General features: G+C 45.7%; 1 protein-coding gene across 1 annotated transcript in view; it reads right to left on the reverse strand.

The window, feature by feature from the left end:
* Positions 1 to 2,650: 2,650 nt before the first annotated feature.
* fryb (furry homolog b) overlaps positions 2,651 to 20,847 on the reverse strand; it is a 41,258-nt gene continuing 23,061 nt past the window's right edge. Inside the window, exons 30-65 of the mRNA XM_083986125.1 lie at positions 20,689 to 20,843; positions 20,357 to 20,456; positions 20,049 to 20,220; positions 19,216 to 19,466; positions 18,976 to 19,122; positions 18,673 to 18,841; positions 18,465 to 18,552; positions 18,269 to 18,342; positions 17,036 to 17,186; positions 16,090 to 16,193; positions 15,434 to 15,525; positions 14,772 to 14,865; positions 14,424 to 14,643; positions 14,126 to 14,247; positions 13,820 to 14,007; positions 12,856 to 12,950; positions 12,534 to 12,735; positions 11,685 to 11,906; positions 11,271 to 11,469; positions 11,092 to 11,189; positions 10,740 to 10,910; positions 10,493 to 10,633; positions 10,189 to 10,374; positions 9,931 to 10,095; positions 9,537 to 9,611; positions 9,261 to 9,431; positions 8,073 to 8,267; positions 7,828 to 7,965; positions 7,526 to 7,743; positions 6,867 to 7,071; positions 6,574 to 6,723; positions 6,013 to 6,111; positions 5,835 to 5,918; positions 5,183 to 5,293; positions 3,735 to 3,970; positions 2,651 to 2,979 (exon numbers count right to left, since the gene is read on the reverse strand). Coding sequence (XP_083842251.1) covers positions 2,721 to 2,979; positions 3,735 to 3,970; positions 5,183 to 5,293; positions 5,835 to 5,918; positions 6,013 to 6,111; positions 6,574 to 6,723; positions 6,867 to 7,071; positions 7,526 to 7,743; positions 7,828 to 7,965; positions 8,073 to 8,267; positions 9,261 to 9,431; positions 9,537 to 9,611; positions 9,931 to 10,095; positions 10,189 to 10,374; positions 10,493 to 10,633; positions 10,740 to 10,910; positions 11,092 to 11,189; positions 11,271 to 11,469; positions 11,685 to 11,906; positions 12,534 to 12,735; positions 12,856 to 12,950; positions 13,820 to 14,007; positions 14,126 to 14,247; positions 14,424 to 14,643; positions 14,772 to 14,865; positions 15,434 to 15,525; positions 16,090 to 16,193; positions 17,036 to 17,186; positions 18,269 to 18,342; positions 18,465 to 18,552; positions 18,673 to 18,841; positions 18,976 to 19,122; positions 19,216 to 19,466; positions 20,049 to 20,220; positions 20,357 to 20,456; positions 20,689 to 20,843 — 5,547 coding nt within the window. The 3' untranslated portion in view covers positions 2,651 to 2,720. The remainder of the gene's footprint in view (positions 2,980 to 3,734; positions 3,971 to 5,182; positions 5,294 to 5,834; positions 5,919 to 6,012; positions 6,112 to 6,573; positions 6,724 to 6,866; positions 7,072 to 7,525; positions 7,744 to 7,827; positions 7,966 to 8,072; positions 8,268 to 9,260; positions 9,432 to 9,536; positions 9,612 to 9,930; positions 10,096 to 10,188; positions 10,375 to 10,492; positions 10,634 to 10,739; positions 10,911 to 11,091; positions 11,190 to 11,270; positions 11,470 to 11,684; positions 11,907 to 12,533; positions 12,736 to 12,855; positions 12,951 to 13,819; positions 14,008 to 14,125; positions 14,248 to 14,423; positions 14,644 to 14,771; positions 14,866 to 15,433; positions 15,526 to 16,089; positions 16,194 to 17,035; positions 17,187 to 18,268; positions 18,343 to 18,464; positions 18,553 to 18,672; positions 18,842 to 18,975; positions 19,123 to 19,215; positions 19,467 to 20,048; positions 20,221 to 20,356; positions 20,457 to 20,688; positions 20,844 to 20,847) is intronic.

Genomic DNA, 20,847 nt, shown 5'->3' on the forward strand with positions numbered 1-20,847 from the left:
AGTGAAACACGCAAGAAATAATTGATATGTCTTTACTTTGACACCGACTTGTACAGAGCATCAACTCAAAACAACTTCACAAAGGCTGTAAAAGTATTTACAAGGTGAAAAAAAACAACTACAGTCTTCATCTAAAAAGCTTTAAAAATGTGCAATTTCTGGTTTGGCATGCACACACACGTTCTCCCACACACGAGGGAAGAAAAAAAAAAAACATACCCGCACGAGCTTAAAGCTCCCTTTTGTACCTCATACAAACATATCTTTCAGATAAAATATGATTTTTGTTAATAAATATTTCCAACACTCCATACAGTACACATAAGATGCATGCATGGCAGTTTGATTTGAAAGAACAAACAACAATATAAAACCTAAGTCAAATGAGTGTTGATTTATAGCTGATCAGATATAAATAGGAAAAAGACATTTGTACAGCAAAGGAGGGGGGGATGGGGGGGGCAAATGACTGCTTGGAGGGGAAATGAGGGAGAGTCACAAAAAGGGGCTGACGACAGGAAGTGTTTGACTTCAGTAGTAGCACAATTTTTGTTTTGAACATCGACAGTGAGTGCTGAATGTCAGCATTCCCTTACATGTAAGGTAACTACAAACCACACACAAACATATGCTACTATGGTTGTGTGCCCATAACTATTAACAGTATACAGACAGAGGGACAAAATAGTTGAGTGTAGACATGCGCCGTCCTCTTGGCATGTGAACACAGAAGGGCAAAGTGTTAACAGTGTAGGACAGTCGAGAGATATACAGTGTGCACGCTCACTAATGATGCTTCAACTAGCCACAGAGGAGTGTGTGCCGTGCACAGATAATGGCATGATTCGTCTACCAATGTTTACAACAGTAGTCGGAGGACAAGCTGGTTCACTGACACAGAATATAAACAGAGCAAAGGGCAGCGTAAGGAATTGCGCTTGAATATTCTGCATCCGGTCTTTTCTCCATCAGTCTTTCAGTCAGTCTGGACAGGTCAGACTTTAAGGGAGCAACAAAAAAAAGAGGGAGGGAGGGGCACTAGTGTACAGTAGAAAGCATTCAACTGGGTCATGCATTGCACAGTTTCTCAAAACAGTAGACACGACAGGAGAGAAAAGTCACCCCAGGTTTTGGCTTTTCCTTCTCAGTAAAAGTGACGGCCTTTTTCTCTCACAGTAACAAAACCAACAGTAACGTAACTGCATTTCTGTAACATTTTTTCTTAAAAACTAATACCAAAACTTCCATTTAGTGCAATTGTGAAAACTCTACCAGTGATATTATGTAGTGCCACGGGTAGTTTCCTCACTGTCTCTGGCGATACCACCAGCAAACTATGTTCTTCCTGAAGGAGGCAGCAACAGTCGGTCAAGTTCAATCAGGTCTCGAGTTCCTCTGGGAAGCCGGTTAGAAAGCAGGAGCCAGGTGCCTTCACGGGTTCCTCAGGCGCAGAGCAGGTTGATGCTGAATGATGACCATCGAGCGGGACTTAAACTAGGAGCACATCGATTTTTACAACGCGTAGCTGTGAAGCGAAGCTCGTGCTCGAATAGAATAGAATCACATCAGGTGGTCTTTATCGGCGTACAGCAGTTCTCATATCCAGTGGGTTCAGCGATACATCCCTTTACATCTGGGACATGACTTTCAGTTCTTTAGAGTGTAAAAACTCCAGGTGTCTCTGGCAGGTCGCCGCCTCTTAGATCCAAAGATCTAAGAGTTGGTCGGGAATAAAGTTAGGTCAGGTAGTTCAGATAGTTTTCGGATTCACAGATGTCTCGTCATTGCGAGTTGGACGTCTCAGGTCTGGACGTCTGAAGGTTCGGCGTTCAGGAGCCCCCCTACGTTCAGCAGGGGCAGGGCGGCGTGCCCCACCTTCCCCAGGTAGCGAGATAACGGCGTGGCGGCTCCACCGAGGGAGCAACAGCAGCCCCACGCCGCAGCCTCTCCTGGACCGGTGGGACAGGGAGGGGGAGGCGGGGGAGGAGGGAGGAGGGATGAAGAGGGGGCGGGGCCGCGGGTTAAGACTGCGTCGTTGCCCGGCGGGTGCGGGACCGATGACAGGCTCGGGTGTTTGTACGGAGAGCGGGGGAAATGGGGCAGATGGGAGCCCTGAGGCGGGATGGGCGATGATGCGTTTGTGTCTGAGCGTGTGAGCAGCGTGGGCTCGGAGGCCACGGTCGGCAGCGAGCTAGACGTGAGGGATGATCTAAGGTGTTTGGTGCTGTGTGAGTGTGACAGGGGGGAACTGTGCGATGAATGTCCTCTGAAGGGACAATACAGATTAGTGTTCTCTTCCAGATACCTCCTCCTCTGCTCTTGTGTGCGCGGCAGTGTAAAGTCTGGCTGGCATGGCGCGTTTGAGCGGCTGCGTGATGAGAACAGGTCGGGGGGTTTGGGGAAATCAAGCCAGGAGCCATCGGTGTCAACGACGGAGGATGAAGAGGGCAGGGGAAAGTTTGGATGGTGGTGTAAACGTGGTAAATGTGGTTCTAGCGCTGTGCGGGGCGGTAGGAAGGGAGCTGTCTGGAGCTGTGCAGCCGAGGCAGCAGGAACACGGGAGGAGGCAGCGGCCACGTGTGTGGGTGCTGCGCCTCCTCTGCGAGGGCGGGCGGAGATGGCGGCGAGGGATGCGGAGGAGGTTTCGGCAGGGTCATTGGCTGCGGTGAAGGGGGAGGTACGGGCGGGGAGGGAGGGGGCGGGGGGCTCCTGAGGTCCTGTCAGAGGCTGGTCCCGGACACGCTGGAGTCGGGGAGGTAGGTTGTGACGACCCGGTAACCCTGGGCGCGGCGGATCATGTCGCGGATCTCCCCGTTGAGCTCCAGCAGCTTGGAGCAGATCAGGCTGAGGTCCTGGCGGGAGCCCACCAGGGCGATGGTGCCGGTCTGGCCCAGGGTCTGGTGGCGGAAGTAGATGTTGAGCAGCGTCTGGACCTCACTCTCTGAGCTGCCACCAAACACGCCGCTGGGCCACTGCCTCCTGAATGAAGGGGATCAGGACGGTGTTACAGGTCAATATGATAAAGAGAATCAAGAGATCAAACTTAATTTCTATTGCACTTTTCATACAGTTAAATAATAATCAGTGCATGTTGTTTTGAGATCAGCGGGGCAGAGACGTGAGCTGCTCAGTGAACACAGTGGAGGTGAATGGTACAGGTAACATTACAACACATGAAGCAAACACTCATCAATTCAATTGAAATCACTCCGCCCAGCAGCCGTCTGGAATGTAGTTCCAGCTACACATTTACCTCGAAAAACAACTGCGTCTCATAATGTTACGTTATTATTTCATAGTGCAAGTCACAACTTCTCCACAACAGCGTTTTGGAGTTGTTGGATTGTGTATTTGATGAGTTTTGAGGGACAGGGGACCTGTACCGTTCACCTCCATTGTTTTCGCTGAGCAGCTCGTGTCTCTGCCCCGCAGATCTCAAAACAACACGCACCGATAATTAAAGGTAATGAACCTACTGCTATGACTATAGGGATTATGGCGATAGGCGAATTGGCCAAAATGTTGAACCCTGAATCCCTTTAATGATGATCACTTATGTGTGCTTGTATGTTGTGTGCATATATGTTATAGTGTGTTTTTGATTTGGGTCCAATTCTGGGTTTTATTAATTCCCCACAACATCACTTCAACTGTGATACTTAAACATTAAATTTCCTTATTTTAAGATATGAAATATCACAAGAAACGACTTTACGCAGACAGTCATAGCTCACCTGCACTCCTGGATGTAGCGCACGGCTTTGGCGAACTCGTGGTTCTTAAGGCACTCCAGTATGGCCTGCACCGCTGCCTCCGAGGTGGGGAAGCTGGGCACGACCACGGCCGCCACCTGGGTGGCGTGTGCGTGGGCGTGGGCCAACAGTTTGTGCTCCAGGTCGCTGGCTACAGCCGCCTCTGCCGCCTGCAGGCTGGTCTTCAGATCGGTGAGCTCTCGGGACATGTTCAGCAGCTATGTAGTAGGAGGGAAACAGATGGTGGTTTAGTGTGTGTGTGTGTTTGTGAGTAATTACAGAAGAACCTTTATTTTGTTTGATTCGATACTGAAGATTTTCTTCAGGAGATTGTAGTGAGGAACATGTTTTCTCTAGTTCAGCAGTATATTTCATTTGCTGCCAACAGAAGCCACTATTATTACATATCCTGTCCCAGATAAACTGTGTATATCATTTTATTATACAATCTGTCGGCTGATCACAAGAGAGTAACACAGTACAAATATGGAAGATAGAACCTATTTTTAAGCACTAACTTGAGCAACTGAGCTACATCTGTCTTTCTCTGGAGCAGTTTCCCTTTAATGACCTAGACTGAATCCTTTAGAAATCTGAATTATTAGGTTTGCACACCTGAGTGTTTGAATATATTAAGTGTGTGTGTCTGTCCTGTATATGTATGTTTCTCTCTTTTTCTTTCTTTTTCTCTCACTCTCGCCTATTTATTTCAGTTGACTATGTTACCACTTTTAACTAGATGGCATGGTGTACTGTACATATTGATTTTTGTGTTTCTGTTTTTCATTTTCCAAAGGATCCAAGTATCATTGTTTGCTTAAACTGATGGCTCCAAGTTCAGGATTGGGGGGAGGGAGGGAAGTTTTTCTAAAGACTTGAAAGATATAACAAAATATTTTTGGACGAATGATGTACCAAGTTCAAAAATCTTGTGTGTCAGGGGTGAAACCGGGCGATCGCAGTGCATGTAAACACACCACACAAGTCTCTGTTATGTACAGTAGTTCATCCACCAGAGAGAGAACTGTAAAATGTCCTGCTTGGTACATGTCATGGTCACAATTTAATTACTAATTCAGACAGATCCAAATGCAATGTGGAAAACATTTGATTATTTAGTTCAAAATGAATCATTTAACTTCCAAAGCTACAGATGTTGTAAAGTCTGTAGCTTTACACTCAAAACTAATAGCAAACATGAGTTATCCACCTTGACATAATTAAACCCACCAAATTTTTTACCACCCAGACGTGATCATTTGACTGTGTGGGACAGATGTGTAACATTTATAAAATATACAATAGAATGATAGCTGTGATTTACATGTTATAGTGTATTGATGCGACTTGAATAGTGAAAATACACACACAAAGGCGTCTACTGTTTTAAAACTGTACGTGATATCTTCATGAACAATGACTTGTCTCACCTCTGGCACAGAGCTGATGGCGTGAACTTGACCAATGAGCGAGCAGTAGGACTGGAAGAGTAGGAGAAGCTGGAAGTGCAGCTTGTAGAGTCTCTGACAGAGCTCCAGTTGCTAGAAGACAAGAGTCGCATTCATCAGCAGCCGAGAGCACACGGACACAATGACACAGCCACGCCACATTCTCGACAGTGGACATCACACATAGACGCAACATGCAGAGAAATGCAAACACACTGTAACGTGTCTATCTGACTGTCTTGTGAATTAAGCAGTTCATTTAAGAGGAATCTACGGCAGTGAAGTGAAGAAACTTGTAAGAGAACTTACTGCAAGAGACTCCATTTGCTAGACAGCGAGAGAGCATGTTAGGGCATCAGAGTGAGGCGAGAGGAAGACAAAGCGTCAATCAGACACATGCACCGCACAGTAAACCACAGTCAAGCTGGCAAAGAATTAGTCAAAAGTGTTGTCAAACACAGCAACTTTAAAATTTCAATGAGTTCTTGGTGGCCAGGGGACAACATCAAAATAAAAACACAAATATTTCAGTGTGACAAAATCACAGCGGAGCAACGAGGCAAAGAGAAACAGAAGCACAGATATGAGTTTTGTGTTTATTGCAGTGAGCTACTTGTGAATAAGTTGCCTGTACCTTCTCCTCTGAGTCTCCAGGCTGGCAGGTTACCACACTGTCGCCGGGACACCTGGGAAATGTGTCCTTACAGTTCCTCAGCCACTAAAGGAAAAAACAAAGAGGAAGATTTGTTAATATTTCATCAATTAGTCAGATGTTTGCATGAAGGAAAAGCGATGTGAAGAGGATGAGTTACCGATACAGCAGACTCCTCTTTGGTGTTGTAGGTATCCAGGTATTCCTGCAGCTCCAGCGCACTGAACTTCATCTTTTCAAGGAGACCGTAGGACATGATCTAGGAGGACCAACAAGAAGAGAGGAGGAAGTGAAAAATGAGATTTGCTTGACTCATTAAGCACAAATTCCATCTTGTTCTTACCAGCAGCCCAAGACTTAGTCTTCTCGTTTGATTTGAAAATACAAGTCATAATACGAACTCTGTCCTGGTCTGTTATGGTTTTGTTTTGTTGTTAGTTTGTTTGTCTTTTGTGTGTTAGTTTTTATTTCCAAGCTCTTTATTCACACTATGTTTTGTTGTTAGTTGTTTGCTTGTCTTTTGTTTGTTTTATTTTAATGCTCTTTATTTTCACTATGTAAATGGAAATCTTATGTACAAAGGGTAGGCATAATAAGCTATTGCTTCGGCCTACACCTTTTGGTTGCATGTATTACTGACCAAGCTATGCATTTTGTCATTCTCTTCTTTTTTAATCGACCAAATTAATAAATAAACTAAACTAAACTAAACAGTGCTCACCGTGTCGGCATCGATGTAGATGGTAGGACAATCTGAACATGTGGTTAACATCTGGGAAGACCTGAGGAACTTTGACCCGATGCCCCTTAAGCCCTCTCCGAGGTAAGTGGCCACATCGGTTGTCAGGGTGCAGAATTTACCCTGGATGTTCTGGGAAAAGGAGAGAGGTTGAAGAGTTATTGCACCTGCACTTGTCTGATGTTTAAATAAAGAAAAAGAGTCACAAAGAGAAACACAAAGACAAAATGTATGTACACAATGTGATGAATTATGAATGTGTTTATCTGTCTTACCTTAAAGAGGGATGAGAAGACTTGGAAAGTGTAGACGGCGCAGGACCCATCCGAGTCTGTCACGAGCTGGTTGATGTGACAGCGCCACGCCTCCTCGGCATCGTCACACACTGTGGGTTGGAAGGCTGCCAAGATGGCGGAGAAAAATGGAGAGGGGGGAGGAGGAAAACCAAGGTCTTCCAAGTCATCTACATCATCACGTAAGCTGTCAGCGACGGGAACGGGAAAGAAACGGGGGCACAAAGAAAAAAAAAAGGTTTTGATAGCTTTCCCCCCAAATAAAAAAAAGGTTTTATATCAGAATCAAAAGCCCAGCTGTCTCTTTGGATTACATGAGCTGGATTATGTGATTGTGTCTATTTAGATCGGATTCTGAATGGGCAGAAAATATCAGGCATATACCTCATGAACCAGGCTTAATCTGAATTACCAAACAACTGAAAATGAATTACATGCTACAATACATGACCAGCACTGTAAATACAAACATTACGGTTGAGGCAGATTAAAATAAGGCGCTTAGACTGCACTTTAACTGAGGTTTGTTCCATTGTCCATCAAGCTGCCAGCTGATAAAACCCTCCAGAGAAAAAAAATATTCCATATTGCTTCCTGCTCTGCTACGTCTGTCTGTCTGTCTGTCTGTCTGTCACATTCACCTGGGCAGACAGTTGGGGTCTAGAAAGTCCAGCGGTGGTTGGCAGTAGTCCGGGTTGAGCCTGTGGTCCAGATTGGGCAGCTGATCCTGAGCCTGCCCCCCCGGCAGCTCCAGGGTGAAGCTCTCGCCGCAGTCCGAGCCGTGAGGGAGCTCGTTGACGCTCAGCGACAGGTCGTCGTCATGGGCCTGAGTGTCCTCGTCCTCCACACACAGCCTCCCCTGAGGAGACAGAGGTGTCACGGTTAATGACAAATCTACCAGTACAAACACATAAGTACAGTACAAATGTGCGTTATTCCTCACATGGAGTCCAGTGTGATCGTCGTGGAGGGCTCCCTGGCCCGGCGTGGTGGCGTTGAAGGATTGTGGGTCGGCAGAAGTGTCGTAAGAGGTTGATAAAGAATCAGTGTGGTTGGTTTCCTCTGATGGAGAGGGGTTAGTCTGGAGAAGAGAGGCGATATTCTTGACTCGCTTACAATAGCAAACAATTACGTTTTTCAGGCTTCGGTGGATGTTAATGTACAGATCCAAGTGTCGAGGCTACGCACGAGCTGAGAGTGAGAGAGGCTCTGGCTGGTGGAGGACTCCTCTTCCTCCGACGACTCGTCTGAGTCGTGGGGGTCCTCGTGACCCAGGCTGGGGGTGCTGCCCGAGTGCTGGCTCTCCTCTAGCAGGTCGCCCAGCTCCGTGCTGTCCAGAGATCGCCGGCGAACGCCCCAGTTAAAGTTATCGACAGTCTCGCCCTGTGATGAAACACACACACATATGCATTGGAAGACAAGGGCAGGGGCAGCGGGAGCAGTCATCATCCTCCTTGTTAACTTTCAGGATAATGAATGGTCGCTGTCTAAGAGCCTAGTGACAAGCACACGATGCAAAATGAACTGTTATTCATGGCATGGAAATATGCTGGAGAGGCATTCATTCATTCATTCATTCAATATGATCATCTTTATCCCATTAAGGCTTTATGATATCATTCATCTCCAATATAACAAATAGCAGTATTGTCAGAAATGTTTTGCAACCAAGCTGTGAGAGCAAAATGAAGCATGATCAACATGTTTTGTTGTTGGTTTTTTATGTTTTTCAGTAGGAGCCAGCAACACCAAAGCGCTGATAAAAGCTAATGCAAGTGCTCAGTGTGAGACACCTTACCTGGAGCTCCTAGGTAGCAAGGGGGAAGAGAGAGAGACACAGAGTTAGACAGAGAGGAGATGAGGAGGAGGGGCAGAGAAATACATTTCAAATATGTTGATGTTAAAGAAAGACAGGCAGAAAAACTGAAACACACAATTTAGATCAGTGTTTTTCAACCTTGGGGTCGGGACCCCACAAGGGGTCGCCTGGAATTCAAATGGGGTCGCCTGAAATGTCTAGTAATTGATTAAAAAAATTACTCATAAAAATATTTTTGAACTAATTATTATTCTTTTTAGAATTATGATTAAAAACACCACACACAATCTTAAACAACTGTATTCTATACTTTCACTTTCTTTAATCAGTCGAGTTCAAATAAAATGCAGCATATAAAAATATCTGAGCTGGTGCATCTTGATTAACGGTCGTGATCACGTAACTGCGCGTGATAATGGGGTCGCCAGAAATTTGTGATGTCATAATGGGGCCACGAGCCAAAAAAGGTTGGGAACCACCGATTGAGGTAAAAAGGGAAGGAAAGAGGGAGACATGTCACTGTATAAACTTGCATGTATGGGATATATGAGTCTAACCTCTCCGTCCTCCAGCTCCACGTCCAGGAAGTCAAAGTCTCTGAAAACCCTGAACTGCTGCTCGCTGGCCGTGTCGTCCAGCGTGTCCTCCCTGGTTCCACCGTCCTCTGAGGACACACCACTCTCCCGCACCTCCATCATGTCCAAGTCACCACATGATGAGAAGATCACCTGATGATATATGTTAATATGTTAATATATGGAGACACTGGAGGACTAGATAGTCCATAAACAAGCAGGCTGCACAGGTAGAACATGATATGAGACGTAGCTTACAGATGGGTTCTTGGTGAGTCCAACTTCTTGTCCACAGAGAGACAAAACATTCACCAGCTTCTCTCTGGTTCTTTTCTGTGTGGGGAAAAGGACAGCAAGAAGTAGAAATATGAACGGTCGTAAACTTTATTATACTGGAGACAGTCCACTCCACTTTCTTGGCTTGTTCATTTTTATCTGCTCCAGTTTAAATAAGCTATAAATCAGTTGAGCTCACTCCTTCCGTGAATTTACATAAACACAAAGTTGAGCATAGTTTATGGTTGTGCTATGTAACCAAGGGAGTACCTGCAGATAAATATGACGTTGATGTCACAACAAAACACTAAACAGCACTGAGATCACATGCCAAAGACTTTCAGTTCAAGCTACATGAAGAAATGTTCAACTTCACCTGAGATGACTGTGGTCTCCTCCAGCTCACAGGCACCAGGATGGTGTTGGAGTTCGAGCCAGAGGAAGTGGAGGAGGTGCTGCGTGTTACAGCCATGGCTCTGGCCTTCCCCTCTCTACCCGCTGAACCCTGGAGCTCGTCAAACCTGCGTCCGATCACTGGAGTCTGTAAAAAAACAAAAAATACAAGGAATGGTTTGAATATGACGAGCATCAGTGTCCGTTTTAGAATATCAACTTTATTTTGTAGCTTCCTCACTTCAGAGATGTCGAAGGTGAAGTCCAGTGTCTTCCCAGGCAGAGCCTTGGCCGAGCCGTCCCACACCCTGCTGACCTCCAGGTTGGAAAGGTCGCCCTGCGAGTGGCCGTACACCGGATGGACTAAGCTGGCAGAGCGTGAAACCACCAGCTTTAAGATGTTCAAAGCGTCCTTCCAGTGGACTGTCTGTGGAATCACATGTCAAAAACGCAGCGTAAGGGAAAGCGGCGCATACCTTATAGGTCACAATAAGAAAATGGAGCAGTATAAACAGATATAATAAGAATGTATAATAAGCACTCACTTGGACAAACTTCTCGATGGTCTTCATGACGTCTCCATTGAACTGTTTGACTTGTACAGCAGTCAGGTCCATGTGGCTGAGAAGACAGTAGATGATCTGCAGGAGGGACTGCTGCATGCTGGGAAGGCCCTTATCCAGCAGCTAAGAGATGGGAAGATGCATTTAGCTGGTGGTCAATGGGCAAATACCAAATATAATACAAAATACAATCTTTAACCTGCATAGAAGAGTGTTTAACAGCATTTACCTCGGCCATGTAGGTAACCATGTTGAGTGTGATGTCGGAGAAAGCCTCATGGAGGTAGCGACAGACCACACTGACCCAGGAGAACGGGTCCCGGGTGTAGGAACGAGTCTTGTAGAGAGTCATCACATGGGCCAGGTGGGATAGCTTTGTGTTCTTCTCCTCCAAACACACCTGAGAGAGGCGATGTTAGAGGGAGCATGAGAGGGAGGAGGAGGCTCACAGAAAGCTGGGACTTTTATCCGTCTTTTCTCATATCTACTTTTAGATAAAACCTTCTTTATTGCCCAATAAAGTTGAACCTTAAAATAAACTGAAGCCATGGGAAATTAACCAAAGCTCGACTGCATCGTACCTGTGCGATCCTCTCAGCGCTCTCCTTGCAGAACTGAGTGGGGTGGCCAAAGTGCTGCACCAGGTGAGGCAGCAGACACAGCACATTCAGAGGGAAACCTGCACACGGACAAGAGGTCAACGAAAACAGACAGCTACACAGCCGAGCTACAAATCTTTAATGGGCTGTACAGGACGTACCTATGGACTGTGAGCTGTCGACGACAGGCACACGGGAGACCGGCGTGAGCTGGCAGAAGAGTTGTAAGGTGAGGTCCGACGTGGCCTGCGAGGTGAAGCCCTTCAACAGAAGCTGCTGAATCCCAGAGAAGCCGCTCCACCTCAGCTGAGCCTGCAGCTTCTCCAGACGCTCACGGTTCTCTGCTCTGTCTAAAGGAACCTGATGGACAGGAGAGAGAAATTTAAGAGAAGCTGGTAACAGTTACAAGTGTCTGAGACGTACCTGAGACATTTATGTTATCTTTTAAAAAGTTAGAAGATAATTCCCTCTGAGCCATGAGCATGAGTCATTAGGTAACACTTCAGAGCGCTGATAGCTGTAGAATACAGTTATATAACTTTCCCTCTGAGATCGGTATGTTTCATCTTATCTACCTTCGACAGCAGCTTGTGAACGAGGCGAAGCGACATCTGGTATTCAAACTCAAAGTCGGACTCCATGAGTGACACCGCCACCCAGAAAACTGTGGCCAGTATTGTCGAGGGATGGGAAACGTGGGCGGGGTCCGAGAGAACGCTGGGATCGATGCGATTGGTCGACGATGTGCAGGAGCCGGGGGTTCTTCCTGATCGGGAGAGGCCGTGACTGTTGAGGGCCTGGACGTTGAAAATGAAATAAGGAATAGATCAGGAAATTAGTCAACGTAATTCAGTTCAGCAGTTCTACATTACAATTTTAAAGGACTATAAACACTGCTGTTGTTTCATTATATTATTAGCAGGATCCGTTATACAGGTGTATTATAATATCCTCCAGAGGGCATTAACTCAAAGAGAACACAGGGGACGTTCAGTGTCATTAACAACAGGCAGCAGTATCGTACAGAGCGTCTGATCATCTTTGCTTCAAGTTGGCAGTTGTTCCCAGCTGGTTTTACAGCCCTGGCTACTTTGTGTTTATCTGTCAGTCAGGTTACCATAGTAGACTGAGATTAATCTGAGATAACCTTCCTAGATATCAGGCAAACATACACTCGTTCCAAAACATTTCTACTGACACTAAAACCTCTGTGTTTCCTGATAAGAAATAAACTTGTTTTATATACAGTCAGAAATAAACTCTAACTTTCTTTTTTCTGGTAAAGCATCAACACGTTCTGCGAAATTCAGGTTATTCTGCTTCATATAGTTTGGAAAAATAGAAACCGCAGCCCAACTGTCGTCATAGCAGTCTCCTCAAGCATCAAGTATCAGACCAAACAAATAATTCTCCTTCTCTCTTGCCTGTATGCGATCGAGAGTTGCGCTGCGAGGAGGATCACTCGACTGGTTTCCACACTCGCCAAACTTCTTGGGGACGGAGTAGGAGCGCTGATGTCGCTGTGATGATGACAGACCAACGAACCCCGGGCCGGGGAAGTTGAGCTGACCTGTGCTCTTCCTGTTCATCAGTTTTTCACTAGTCACAAAATCTGGCGAAGACGTCCTGTGGATTTAATAGAGCATAGAGTTATGGTTATCTAAGATGAAATGTGGTGCTGCTGTATGAAATGCACAGTAAAATGGCACCGTTTTTTTTTTTTTTTTTTAAAGAGCAGAGGCGTACCTGGTCAGAGCTGCCATAAGGTCACTGTTTTTCAGACACTCTGCTAAATTCACCACCACTGACTCCAGTGTCAACAGTATCTCCATCACATAACCCTGAAACACAGGTGTTGTTGAGTCAGACGAGCACACACTTCAGCATCAACATATATTTTGATCTATGGAATAAATATAATGTCAGGGCTCCATACTGAACCTGAAAGGAGGTATTTTGCCCCTAAAATTTGAGGCAGTGCAAGTAAAATTTTCATCTACTTGCTCATGTGCAACCAGTGGACTTTTATTTTTTACCACTGGTGGAAGTGGCGACTCAAAGAATGTGGAATCTGTCATTAGAGGCAGGATAACGTATGTGAGGATTATGAAAGAAAAGGAAATATTAAAAGGATAGTTCAACATTTTGGCAAATTGGCCCATTGCCATAATCCCTATAGTCATAGCAGTAGGTTCATTACCTTTATTTGTCGGTGCAAGCTGTTTTTAGAACAGCCGAGCAGAGCCGCGAGCTGCTCAGAGCTACGCTATGGCGGCTCATGAGATTTCTTGGTTTCCGAAAACAACTCTGTCTCATAACGTTCCGTTATTATCTCATAGCGTGGTGAATGTGCAGGTCACAACTTGTCCACCAGAGCGTTTTGGAGTTGTTGGATTGTGTATTTGATGAGTTTGATGAGGAAAACCAAGAAATCCCATTATCCTCCGTAGCGTATCCATTGAGCAGCTCACGGCTCTGCTCTGCCGTTCTAAAAATAGCTCGCACCGACAATTAAAGATAACGAACCTACTGCTAGGCTATATTGACAGGAAATGGGCCAAAATGTTGGACTATCCCTTTAATGTCAATTTACAGGGTGCACCCCTAAATTTTCTGCTTGCGCTCCTATAACTTTAGGTTGGCAGCCACGGTGCTCCTAGTAAGAAAAGTTAGTCTGGAACCAGAACAGTTCTAACGCTTCCTCATTTACCTGCACCTCGTCGCCATGCTCTCCCACCACCTCCACCAGTCGTGAGACCAGGTCGGAGACGGCGTGGTTGTTGATGGGCTGTTTGAGGGCTCTGAAGATCTGGAAGGAGCGGCCGGCGTAGTGACGGGAGGAGCTGCACAGGGCGGTCTGTAAGGCCACGTCACTCAGCTCGTGCTCCAGGTGGAAGTCTGTATGAAGAGAAGACACACAAAGAGACACACAAACACACATGTATCAATTATTACTCAATGTTTTGTCTTTTCACTTTTACAAAACTGTCTGGTGTTACCATGAGAGCTTTCTCACCTGACTTGGACTCCTTGAAGACGGAGACAACGTGGCGCAGGAAGTTGGAGAGCTGCTCCGTGCTCTTGGAGTTGGGGTTCTTTGGTGTGATGTCCTCGTGCACCCACAGCGGCCCAAACGCTCTGAGCAACAACAACACAGTACTCCAGGCACTGTATACCCACCACCAGTAGCACCACATACACGTTACAAAAGCTCTTACGTTCTATATGCACAGGGCACGCAGCCTTCGCTACAGTGACATTTTCACACGCACACGCACACATACACATACAGGCAGCGGTGGAGGTGTGTGTACCTGGTTGAGAGGAACTCAATGAGTTTGTTTGTCTTCTCGTCCGTCTCGTTGGGTGTGTCTTCCAGGTCCTCCAGGTCGTCGGGGGTAACAAGGGGCAGATTTCCAACACTGCCCGCAGTGCTGCCACCACCCAGACTGGCGGAGGACGAGTTGGAGGTGGAGCTGAGGCCGGAGTCGGCCACTGGGGACGCCTGCCACTCCCGCAGGAAGTCAGGCGCATCTAAGGAAACATGACGATAGAGTGTACAGCGTCCTATTAATATCACCCTGTAGATTTATCTTGTTGTTATGTGCTGTTATGTGATTTTATACACTGGTAAACATGCAGGTTCAGTATTTTCTACTTACGTGACTGCTGGTACTCTGAGTGGTAGCTGGACTTGATGGTGAGGGTTTTGTTGTCACTGATCTCTCTTGTCAGCATCAGGACCGAGGCTATGACCTGAAAACAAAAGGGAGGTTTCTTCAGTTTGACCAAAGCTCCACTGATGGATGTATGAATTCATTTTGGACTGAGGAGGTCTCTTATGGGTCTGAGCCTATTTTGGTCGTTTTTGAATACTTTTGAATAATTCTGATTTTGCCTTTACAGTATATTCATGGAAAGAAATGCAACACCTGAACCTCCCATTCCATTTTTGTACAATCAAATTAAAACTATCATACACTTTGTGTTTAATATCAACTTTTTTGTTATGTTTGCTGACCAGAAACTAGAGGGTGAGGGGGTGAGATTTTGGGGAGGGAAAAAAAAGAGCACTGTTTTATGTATTTTACTTGTCTCCATTCTGTGGACACGTTGTAATGTTGATGCTCAATAAAACATATTGTGAATAAATTAAAACTATTATATCTCTGGTTTTACGTGTTCTACCAAAGTCAAATAAAAACTGGAGTGAAGTTGACGACAGTGCTCCAGTGCCATAGTTTCTTTTTTACGGCACTTTGAAGACTTCATGTGATCTGATCATAGACACCAGAGGGTTAACAAATATTAGGACCACACTGACCTGGAAGTTGTTGTTGCAGGAGAGGGCGATGAGGAGGTGGAGGAGGAGGCGTTTGCTGTGTTCATAGACCTCCGGTCTGTAGTGATCCAGACCTGACCCATAAAATATACATCAGGTAAGATGACGACAACAGGATATAAATAGACACAGATTCAGCTGTGCTCAGAGATGTTGATGTACAACGTGTTAACTGGTTTGTTGTGGCTCACTGGTTGCTATGACAACAAGGTACTCCCTTTTTCTTGTTTCTTGTGTACATGACAGACTATAAACAAAACACGTCTCCCTGTAAACACATCATAACAATACAACATGGATTCTTGCGCACAGTTGCACTGATCGGATGATAATGAACCACCTGAGGTTGAGGGTGAGTATGCTGAATATGCAGAGTACATAATTATACATTTGTGCAGTGCAGCGGTGGCCGGTGAGAAATACAGGCCCCGGGAATGTGTCTGTGTCTGTGGTGACTCAAGAGAACTGTCTGTCCTAAACTGTGTGTGTATGTGGGATGCAGATAAACCCTCGCGCTGTCACGGTATGAGCTCACCGGACGTCACAGAGGACACCGACACAGACACACCTCGTGGTTATTTTAGTGTGTGTTAGGAGGGACGGTAACTGATGATGTTTGATCTTATCACTCAGCATACCTAAGAAGAGGGCATGTAGCAGCAGGGGCAGGTGCAAAGCCCAGTCCTCCCTCACACTGTGGTCCACCACCATTTCAGTCATGAAGATCACCGCAATGTTACACCTGAGGATGGAAAACACATGTCACATCTAGTGAGAGCACAATAACAATCAATGATCATCTGCTTCTTCCCTGGGTTTCCTGGTGGTGAACTGGGCATGAACCCAAACTTATCATCTTATCATTTGGGTTCATTTGAGTTCATGCCTCCCAGACATCCATCAACCCACAGGCAGCACCTTGGAGCAATGACTATGGACAAGGATATTCTGTTCTCTCATACATCATAAAGCAGTAATAAGAAACAAAACCTTCAATAAATCCAATAAAGAGAAAAAAGTACTTCCAAGAAGAAAACCTTCGTCTCTTATTGGTTTTATCATCTCTGTTCGAGGTATTTAAGGAATGTGCTAGAGACGAAGGAGAGACAAGATTGCGCAAAAAAAACACAATCCATCTTAGAAATGAAGGGCAATTAACATGACAACCTCCAGATACACAGGCTGTGTATTTGCCTGCATATGAGGATCCAGTAATAGAGCGTAACAGCCGGCTCTCTTGTAAGGCATGGTAAGTACATGCGTCATAAATCCTGCCTGAATCCCATTTTAATTAATGATTTTAAGGTGCTGAGAGAGAGGAGAAGATAAATGAGTAAATCCTCTCTGATATTCATTCTCTACATAGCAGACTGAGGCGGCTGCTGGATTTCATTCTGTGCAGCAGTTCAGGCCATCTGTGAGGAGGTGTGAGAGAATACCTCGCTTTGCTGATTCTGCTGATCTGCTGCTGATAGTAACATCGCCGGTCTAAATCTGAGCCTGTTTTCCGTGAGCAGCTTTTGTGGTTGTTCCAGAGAAGGGCCGTGTGCGAGGCGTGTGTTTGTTTGTGTATGGTGTGTGTACCTATGCAGTGGTCCTCTGGGTGTGATGGTTTCTGGCAGGTAGTCGACCAGAGGAGCCCAGCAGCCTCCGTTAACGGGCATGGGCAACGGCTGAGGATGGTTGGTCTCCAGAACACCCAGTAGCCAACCAGCATACGGTGGGAGTGGGTCAGCTACAAAAACAAACAAGATTATACAAAGGATTTAAAAAATACACTTAAAACATATATCAGATGCTGCTAAGCACAAGCAAACAAATATGTTAAAGGAATAGTTCAACATTTTTGGCAAACTGGCCCATTGCCATAATCCCTATCAGGTTTGTTACCTTTAATTGTCAGTGTAAGCTATTTTTAGAACGGCAGAGCAGAGCCGCGAGGTGTTTAGAGCTACGCTACGGAGACTAATGGGATTTCTTGGTTTCCTTCATCAAACTCATCAAATACACAATCCAGCAACTCCAAAACGCTCTCGTGGACAAGTTGTGACCTGCATATTTGTATTTGATGAGTTTGATGAGGGAAACCAAGAAATCCCATTAGCCTCTGTAGCGTAGCTCTGAGCAGCTTGCGGCTCTGCTCCGCCGTTCTAAAAATAGCTTGCACCAACAAATAAAGGTAACTAACCTACTGCTATGACTATAGGGATTATGGGAATGGGCCAATTTGCCAAAATGTTGAACTATCCCTTTAAGTCATTGTTACTTTTTTGTGGTCTTAAAATTACTAAACAGATAAAAAAAAAAATTGGAAACCACACTAAATTGTCAGGGTTTAGAAATTGAGTGAACTTTGTACTTGGCTGGTTACAGCTTTGCTATGTCACACGAGGACAACAGCAGCACACTCAGACCTGGAAGTTTCCCAACAGAGACGCCTGCTGCAGACAGGCAGACAGACAGTCACTGTGGTTAATGTTGTATTTGTGTCCTTGGCCTTGGCCAGAGTTCAAATGAAATGACTGATGAAAAACTACTGTAGCTTACTACTGAAATCCCCGCCATTTGACCGATAAAAGCTGCTGATGTGCTCATTTACAGGATGTAGGTATGGAGGGTATTTGTGACAGATGCAGTAAGTGACTCTAAGGCTGAAGTGGGGAGCATTGACGACTGACAAGAAGAATCCATGTCCTGGAGCTCTCTCTAAATAACACCCAGCTGTGAGTCCTCTTGGGCTGTGTGTCTATAGATGTATTGCACAAGTCCAGAAAGTTCATAAATTCACTCTCATGAGAGAAAAAAGATCCAACTTACTCTTCTCGTCCTCGTAAGAGCCTCCAGAGCTGTTGCTGTAGCGAGACTCCAGCCTGTTGTGAGCCCTGGCTCTCCTGAGGTAACACGAAGGACGCCAAAAGTGAATTTCAGAGTTTGAGAATTTATACAGAGAGACTTATTCAAGAGTCTTATTAAAACTAAACATATCCATTTATAAAGATGTATCAATACTAACCGCTCTTCCTCTCTGACCAGCTTGTTCTCATCTGTGTCGGGCATGTTGTCCTGACCAGCCACCACGGTGTTACTGCTGGAGGTGGTACCTAAGCAGAAGACATTCAAGATCATCCCTCAGAAACACACAACTGTCAACCATGTGTCACAAAAGTCGTGGAGCTCAAATGAAGAGTCAGGGTTAGATCAACATGGGCTTCAGCTCTCACCTGTCTGTGAAGTGGAGGCTTTGTTGCTGGCAGCAAACCGGTAGAACGGGGGGTTGTCACAGTGTAAGACCACTGGGTTGACGGGGTCGGTCTGCTGCAGCTCAAACAGCAGCTCCTCCATCGTCTGGATGGTGTTGTTACGACACAAGTAGATCACCACCTTCTTGATCTAAAACAGAAACAAATAAACAGCATGAACTGGTTTTTCTCACATGATTGCAGCACATTCACCCCAGCACTTTTATCAGTAATTCGCATTTCATTAGATTTGACCATTTTGATCGATAGATTTGATAAACCTACATAAGGCAACAGCGTGGTATCACTGCTGACTCCGCACAAGCTGATGAGGAACTGCAGGGTGATCCGCAAGTTGTTGCTCCACCTCTCGTTGGACACCAGAGCGTTCCATGCGTTCTCGATCTCTGGGCCAGGAACCTCGTCTCCGTACTGAAGATGGAAAGGAAAACATTCAGTTGAGAGGAGGTGGATGTTGTTGGGAAGAGAATCATTTCATAAAGAAGAACATAAATGGTTTCCCACCTTAGCTGTCATGAACATGAGGTTGTTGAGCACCAGCGAGGTCGCCTGCAGGGACCCCCAGCCGTTGCCCCTCAGACTTGGGGACAGACCCTGTCCCTGACCGCGAGGCTCTTCCTCTGGTGTGCAGGGGCTGGAGGCGGGGGGGAGCAGCCCCGTGTCCACCAGCTCGATGTTACTGAGCCATGGCAGCAGGTAGGATAACATGATCTGCCTGCCGTTGGGGTGGGTGGTTGGGAAACGTTGGCTCACCTCTGCACAGGTGGAAAAAAATCATCAGAAGAGTGAAAGTGTTAAAGGGATAGTTCAACATTTTGGCAAATTCACCTATTGCCATAATCCCTGTAGTCATAGCAGTAGGTCCATTACCTTTAATTATCGGTGCATGTTTTTTTGAGATCTGCGGGGCAGAGACGTGAGCTGCTCAGTGAACACAATGGAGGTGAATGGTGCAGGTCCCCTACTGTCCCTCAAAACTCATCAAATACACAATCCAATAACTCCAAAATGCTCTTGTGGATAAGTTGTGACCTGCACATTCACCACCGCGTTTTGGAGTTGTTTGATTGTGTATTTGATGAGTTTTGAGGGACAGGGGACCTGCACCATTCACCTCCATTGTGTTCGCTGAGCAGCTCACGTCTCTGCCCCGCAGATCTCAAAAAAACATGCACCGATAATTAAAGGTAATGAACCTACTGTACCCCTATGACTACAGGGATTATGGCAATAGGCGAATTTGCCAAAATGTTGAACTTTCCCTTTAAGTACCACAAGATACAAGATACGCTGTCGGTGCTCAACACATGCACATATATTCATTATCAAGTATTTACCTGAGAAGAGAGGCAGGGTGAGCTCTGGGTACATGCTGGCCAGCTGAATGGAGAGCTGAGACAGGTTGACGCTGTACAGTGGGGGCAGGGGGCCGTGTGTGCCATACAAAATGTTGCCAGGCTTCTGCTCCACCATTCGCTTGGAGTACGCACACAGTTTAGACTCCAGCACCTGCAGACACACGATTAACCCATCAAAAAGTGTTGACATATTTTTGGCGTTTTCCTTTGTCTTCCATCCCACCACTTCACCTGGAACTGATAAATGTGTAATTTTGTTTTTCCATGTGCTGCATGTTTGGATGTACCTGCATCAACTGCATGGATATCTCATATATTTCTCTGCTGGTGTCTGAAGCTTTGAACAGCACCAGATTAAGCAGGGTCACGAGGTCACATGGATAATTCCTGGAAAAATATGGAAAAAAAACATTAGTTGCTGGTTACAATGAAAAGTCAGTGGATGCTGCCACATGTGAAGGCAGTGTGAGTTAGGATAATAACTCCCATATGCCTAATAAAACAAGACTAAGTATTTATTATGACAAAGTTTCATCATTCAGCATCAGTATTTCTCAATGTTATTCTAATAACAGTACAGTCAGGGGTCAAAACATCAGCAGTGCAGTTCATAACGGACCTGTTACCACAGACAGTGGCGATGGCCTTGAAGCAGCCACACGCCAGCTGGTAGGATCCAGTGAAGCAGCGGTCCACGGCCCAGTTGAAGAGATTGATCTGGTCTGGGTTCAGTTCTAAGAGCAGAATCACCACCTCACAGCCCAGACGATGCACCTGT

Source organism: Trachurus trachurus, assembly GCF_905171665.1.
Source record: "Trachurus trachurus genome assembly, chromosome: 14".
Classification (NCBI taxonomy): domain Eukaryota; kingdom Metazoa; phylum Chordata; class Actinopteri; order Carangiformes; family Carangidae; genus Trachurus; species Trachurus trachurus.